The sequence below is a fragment of the Podarcis muralis genome, chromosome 9 (assembly GCF_964188315.1).
Source record: "Podarcis muralis chromosome 9, rPodMur119.hap1.1, whole genome shotgun sequence".
Taxonomy (NCBI): domain Eukaryota; kingdom Metazoa; phylum Chordata; class Lepidosauria; order Squamata; family Lacertidae; genus Podarcis; species Podarcis muralis.
The window spans coordinates 51,758,810-51,765,879 of NC_135663.1; the positions used below are offsets into that span (position 1 = coordinate 51,758,810).

The following is a 7,070-nucleotide window of genomic DNA, read 5'->3' on the forward strand; positions in this document are numbered from 1 at the left end:
ATAGATATAGATATAGATATAGATATAGATGATATAGATATAGATATAGATATAGATGATATAGATATAGATGATATAGATATAGATATAGATATAGATGATATAGATATAGATATAGATATAGATAGATATAGATATAGATATAGATATAGATATAGATATAGATATAGATATAGATATAGATATAGATAGATAGATAGATAGATAGATAGATAGATAGATGATAGATAGATAGATGATAGATAGATAGATAGATAGATAGATAGATAGATAGATAGATGTATTGACGCTTTCAAACTCAGGTGAATTTATTTAGAATGTACAAAGGTGTTGCAATTATTTGTGGGATGAATATGAAGGGACATTTTATCATGCCTGGTGGAATTGTAGAAAACAACAACACCCTAAGAAATATTGGATGCAAATACATACATTGATACAGAAGATTTTAAAAGTTAACATTCAACTGAAACCGGAACTTTTCCTGCTAAGAAGAATGGATATACAATTAGAAAAGCACTATGGAATGTTATTTCAACACATGACCACAGCGGTGAGACTTTTATATGCACAAAGATGGAAACACAGCTCCACATCTCACTGCTGTATGAGTGCCTTCCAGAGCTGGGCAATGAACAAGAGTTCCTTGGTCGGAGATGATCCACTGCCACTCTTGCCCTGCCCTAGTTAGTGCAGTAGCACCCATGACACATGGCAGCCGAAACTGGAGATAATACCATCTTCATACCTAACCTAAGTAATTTTTAATATCTGTAGAGAGATGGGAGATTAAATGGATTCTGGTGCATGATGGGTGTATCCAATAGTTCCTGGCACTGGACATACTCTGCTAGCTTTTTGGAGCTAGGGTAAAGGTTACTATCTATCCCAAATGTTTACATAAGTAGATATTTCTATGTCACACAACAGTCTTTTAAGCCCTATGAAACCTTTGGACAGATGAGATGAGATTTCTTAACTATGAGCATGTTTTCTTTCACTGGACCTGATTGTGTGTGCAGCCGCTGCCTCGGATGTACAAATTGAATAGCCTTCCCCATCTCTTGATCTTTATGTGAGCAAAAGCTTCATCTGCAATGTTTACTTTTTTCCCTAGCATGAAGATAAAGGCTACCTCCAGACTGCAGCTGCTTTGTGGGAGGCATTCAACTGCATACCACAAATTCAGGTTTGTGCAGTTATGGTAAATGAATTAAGGAGCTCTGTCACAATGGAGAGTGTTTGTGGGGGTGCAAGGAGAAGCAATTAAAGTGGATGTGGTTGCATTGCTCCACAGATCTGCTTAAGCATCGAGGTAGAGTTCAGAGCTTCTGCAAGATGAAGAGGTCTCCTGGCTGTTAGCCATGTGAAATGCAAGAAAGGGCTGTAGCTCAATTCCAATCTGCTTTGCATGTGCAACATCCCAGCTTCAATGCCTGTCATCTCCAGATAGTATAAAGATTCCTGCCTGAAACTCTGGTGAGTTGCTGCCAGTAGTGTAGGCACTGAGGGGGATGAACCAGTGGTGTCTGACTCTGAATATTCTACATGTTCTTATGAAAATGAGAAGAAGAAGGGCTCACTCCATTGGCTCTGCTGTGACAGGCCAGCTTCTTCAGGTCTCCTCTCCCCCCTGGGAAGCAGCCATTTCACCAGGCTGCCTCAGTGGGAGAGAGAGGAAGCAGGGTTCATTGCATCCGCTGTACATCCTGCCCATGGGCATAGCCAGGATTTATTGGGGGGGCAGGCTTTATGTTAGGGAAGCAGAAGAGAGTTATCTGTGATGCAATTGGTCAACTGGTTGTGTTTTTATTTATTTACTTTATTTGGGGGGGGCAGCTGCCTTCCTGTCCCCCTGCCTACGCCTCTGCTTCTGCCTCTGGTCACAGTGGGCAGCCAGATGGCTGTGGGAAACCTGCAAGCAGGACCCAAAAGCATATGCTGCTCCAGACGATATGCAAAAGCATGCCGCCTCCAGCCATGACAGCCGAACATAGCCTCCGTCATGGCTAGTAGCCACTGATAGCCTTGAATTTGTCTAAGGTAAAGGTAAAGGTAAAGGGACCCCTGACCATTAGGACCAGTCGTGACCAACTCTGGGGTTGTGGCGCTCATCTCGCTTTATTGGCCGAGGGAGCTGGCGTACAGCTTCCGGGTCATGTGGCCAGCATGACTAAGCCACTTCTGGCGAACCAGAGCAGTGCATGGAAACGTTGTTTACCTTCCCGCTGGAGTGGTACCTATTTATCTACTTGCACTTTGATGTGCTTTCGAACTGCTAGGTTGGCAGGAGGAGGGACTGAGCACCGGGAGCTCACCCCGTCGCGGGGATTCGAACCGCCGACCTTCTGATTGGCAAGCCCCAGGCTCTGTGGTTTAACCCACAGTCCTTTAAAGCCATCCAGGTTGGTGGTCAGCCATGGCTCCTGTTGGAGCCAATTCCACAGTTTAAATTGCGCGCTGTGTGAAATCCTTTCTTTTGCCAGTCCAAAATTCACGAGTTCTCGTGTTATATGAGAGGGGAAGAAAAACTTTTCTCTATATCAGGCCTCGCACGAGTCTATACCTCACGTGGCCCTTTCGCTAAGCTAACAAGTCCCCAAGGCAGCCACCTTTCTTCAGAGCGCACTCCGCCCTGTGTGAATGGAAAATGAACCCATCCCGCCGGTTTCTGCTTTGCCGTGACCTCCTTCTTCCCTCTCGCACTCCTGCCCCTCCCGGGCTCCGCCTCCTCTCGCCTTGAGGTTTCTGCTCTGAGCAAAGCGCTTCCCGGATCAGAGCGACGCCGTCCGCGCTCGGCGACGATGGTCCTTTGGGCAATGGCTCCGGAGGGCGCGCGGCTCTTCTCGTGGGCGCTCGCCCTGTCCGCCCTGCTCGCCACGCTGCTGGCCGTCTTGCTCGCCCGCTTGCTGCTCGACCAGTACTGGAAATACATGGAGCTGAAGTCCATCCCGGGATTCAGTCCCTGGTACCCGCTGCTGGGCAACGCGCTTCTCTTTGAACGCGATGGGGAAGGTAAAAGGCTGGTGCCAGGTGGCGAGGCGCCCTCTCCCTCCTGCTGCCAAAGGCAAGCGCGCAGAGCACGGGCGCAGTTTTCCCAGGCGGGTGGCGACAGAGATAGATAGATAGATAGATAGATAGATAGATAGATAGATAGATAGATAGATAGATAGATAGATAGATGATAGATAGATAGATAGATAGATAGATAGATAGATAGATAGATATAGATAGATAGATAGATAGATAGATAGATAGATAGATAGATAGATAGATAGATAGATAGATAAGTTCCCTTCTCTTGAGATTTGGCAGACATCACCTGCCCAACGCGACGCTTCTGGGACAGGCACAAATAGGAGGCGTTGTGAAGCAGCCACCCTCCGCCTCCCAAACGGATCTCCTCGCTTTCGGTGGTTGTTTTGAGACCTTGCTTTTCGTTTTATCGCCTCATTTCAGCACTGTACAATACAATCATTATTTATTTGTTTAGCGAGAGGCGTTACAGAAGATAACACATTTTTTTAAAATATATATATATATATTCACAGTTAAAATGATGATCAGAAACAGACATTTTGTCAGATAAGAGTTTGCTCCCCTGAAGAATTTAACTTATCACCCCGACAAACTAAAACTACCTCTCTAAAGACAAAACTGGCCACTTTTTCAGAGGTGTAGCGGGACCTGTGCCCCCAATAAAAGGTTAATCTAATAATCAATCTCTCACTACCCATCAATCATGTGGAGCCCCTTTGTATAGAATCACCCATTAAAGGGTGATGACCATTTACATGGTCAGACTGAGTTCTAAGCAAATCTAAATATACTCTTAGATGGGAATGATTGAACATGCTACATAAATTAAAACTTTACTTGAAAGTGGGAGGCTGAAACCAGCTCTTTGTCTGAATTTTGGAAGAGGGGTCTATTGTGGTGTGGCTTTTGATCTTAGTTTAGACTATGCAATAAATTTATTAGAACAAGTAGCCTAGAGGTGGGATCACTGAATTTATCCTGTTCAAACCAGATGCATGTCTTCTCAGCCTTCTTTCGGCAGATGATGAATTACTTTGAAGACTTCCGGAATGTCCCACTGCTACAGCTTTGGGTAGGACCACTGCCCTATGTCATCTTATATCATCCAGACACTATAGAGGTGAGTCTCTCATGCTTAGTTTTCTCTGCAGGGCTGGAGAACTCAGCACCACCAAAGGCCCCGTTCTCTTGGGTTTAGAATGCCTAGTGGGTGGTGCTGTAGCAGGTGGTGAACAGGGGTAAAGTGTAAGTCAAAAATGTAGGAGGAACAGAGCCAGCCCAAAATATGGGTCGTAGTTTTGAATCAATATGTGGCCATCAAGAGGTGGGGTCACAGTGGGAGTCATTCCCCTCCCTGCTATTTTGTGTGTGTGGTGCACAGTGCTTGGGTCAATACGATTTCCCATGGTCAGAGTGCAGGGCTTCAGTGCCCTGTAGAGGTCCTTACCATTTTGATGTCAGGATCTGGCATACCTTGGGGCATAATCAAACTCGGGGAAACTAAATAGAAAGCAAATGAGCTGTTACCTACATTGCAAACAGCTTAGGGGGATTTGTGGTCAAGTCTGCTAAAACACTAGCCATCACTTTGAACTCAAATATATTTTAAATTTTCTGTCTCTTTGGCAGGTTGTTTTGAGTAGCTCTAAGCATATTACTAAATCCCGTCCTTACGAGTTTCTGCATCCTTGGCTAGGCAAAGGACTTCTAACGAGGTAAAGGAAAAAGCACCCCGGGAATGTGGTTGGGCAGTGTACCCTTTTGGAACACAGCATAGGTGGCATGTCCAGTACTGGATGAACAATGAATCTTGTTCACAAGTTTCACCATACACGTATAATGAATGAGTGAAGGAGGAAGTGGAGATGAAGTCATAGGTAAAGGTAAAGGGACCCCTGACCATTAGGTCCAGTCGTGACCAACTCTGGGGTTGTGGTGCTCATCTCGCTTTATTGGCCAAGGGAGCCGGCGTACAGCTTCCGGGTCATGTGGCCAGCATGACTAAGCCACTTCTGGCAAACCAGAGCAGCGCACGGAAATGCCGTTTACCTTCCCACCAGAGTGGTACCTATTTATCTACTTGCACTTTGACGTGCTTTCGAACTGCTAGGTTGGCAGGAGCCCCAGGGACCGAGCAATGGGAGCTCAACTTGTCGCGGGGATTCGAACCGCTGACCTTCTGATTGGCAAATCCTAGGCTCTGTGGTTTAACCCACAGCACCACCTGCATCCCAAGTCAGGCACACCTGAAATCCATCCCACTGCCCACTCTCTACCTGCATGTGTGCTACTGAAAAGAGCCATTCCTTGTGTACAGAGGCGCCTATTGTAGATGGGCGGCCCCTTTCAGATACTCAGCTGTGTGTGTGGACTTTGGGTGCAGTCCTGCTCTATTTCTCCTGTTCAGTACCTCTGTAACCTAATAAAATGGCCAGCTGGGGGCAAGCGGGGGTGGGATGGAGTGTCTGGAAAGCTGTTCCAGGTCCTGCTTGAAAGCATTGCATGTATTTTGCTTTGAGATTTGTTTGTGTAGAGAAAGATAATGTTTAAGTTTTTCTTCTGCAGCACTGGGGGCAAATGGCGGTCCCGAAGGAAAATGTTAACGCCCACCTTCCATTTCACCATTTTAGAAGATTTCCTCGAGGTGATGAATGAACAAGCCAATATCCTTGTTCAGAAACTTGAAAAGCATGTGGACAAGGAGCCATTTAATTGCTTTTTCTACATCACATTGTGTGCCCTTGATGTAATCTGTGGTAAGTGCTGTGGTTGCTGTCAAAGTGTGGCAATAAATGAGGTTTAAACATCCCTCTCAATTTCTGGAAGAATTTACTTTTTGTGCTGCCTGAACAGAAGAGTTGTTTGTCATCTATATTGAGCACATTCCATATTTTTTTATTTTTTAAAAAATCATAAATTCATAGAACTGGAGAGTTGGAAGATACCCCAACTGTCATCTAGTCCAATGCCCTGCAATGAAGGAATCACAGCTAAAGAATCATTGGCCGATGGCCACCCAACCTCCAGTGAAGAAGAGTCCACAACCTTCACAACCTTTCATGGATTGTAGGAGCAGGATTCTTTAACTGATTTTTATTTCCCTTGTTCCTAGAAACAGCTATGGGCAAGAGCATAGGAGCACAACACAATAAGGATTCAGAGTATGTCAGAGCTGTCTACAGGTAGGTGCCAATGTGATTATTCTAGCAGCAGGGACGGGGAACCTGTAGCCTGCCAAAGGTCAGAGATGCTGGTGGCCGGAGTCAAACAGCACCAGGAGAGCCACAGGTTCCCCATCTCTGCAGCAGAGCCTTGATCCACAAATACTTTTACAGGGGGCTAGATGGAGAAAAAGATTCTTTCCCTTCCACAATGCAGATAGCCTTTAGCTTGAACTTGACTGTCTGCATGATAAATTTGCAAAGACCTGCTTTGCATGATCTCCATCCCCACCCACCTTTTTGGAAGCAGATTGCACAATCGGACCTCTATATGGGATTATGTAGACGCCCTGCTCAGTGGAGGAGCTGAGCACTGCCCCAGTTCTATGTCATGAACTGGAACTCTGATTATCTGTTTCACGTGTCATCCATATTTCTCTGCCTTTCTACACGGCAGTCAACTTTGCTCAGCCTAGTAGCAAGAAATCTGGGCTCTTTGCTGTACTTCTCATCACTTTCCTGGAGATATACCCAGCCTTGTTGCTTGTTACCCTAGGATGAGTGTTCTGATTCAAGAAAGACAGAAGTCTCCTTGGCTCTGGCCTGACTTTCTGTATCATATGTCCAGAGATGGAAGAGAACATTACAGGAACCTGAAGATACTCCACAGCTTTACTGATAATGTAAGCTGCCGAGTTTTCTCTTTTTGCATTATATTTCATAGACACAGATACTAAAGTGTGTTCTGCTAAGATTCACAATGGTGCCCCCTGCCCCGGACTCCGGAGCCCTGTTCAAGGCTTGTTAGCCTGGGCATGTGTGGGCAAAAGTTTGCAAAGGGACATGTTGGGCCAGCCCCCAACATTGCTG

At 45.6% G+C, this 7,070-nt stretch overlaps 1 protein-coding gene across 1 annotated transcript in view; it reads left to right on the forward strand.

The window, feature by feature from the left end:
• Positions 1–2,500: 2,500 nt before the first annotated feature.
• Positions 2,501–7,070, forward strand: part of LOC114604282 (cytochrome P450 4V2-like) — a 7,617-nt gene continuing 3,047 nt past the window's right edge. The window contains exons 1-6 of the mRNA XM_077934604.1: positions 2,501–3,015; positions 4,047–4,159; positions 4,669–4,754; positions 5,605–5,795; positions 6,152–6,221; positions 6,757–6,883. Of these exons, the coding sequence (XP_077790730.1) occupies positions 2,805–3,015; positions 4,047–4,159; positions 4,669–4,754; positions 5,605–5,795; positions 6,152–6,221; positions 6,757–6,883 (798 nt within the window). The 5' untranslated portion in view covers positions 2,501–2,804. The remainder of the gene's footprint in view (positions 3,016–4,046; positions 4,160–4,668; positions 4,755–5,604; positions 5,796–6,151; positions 6,222–6,756; positions 6,884–7,070) is intronic.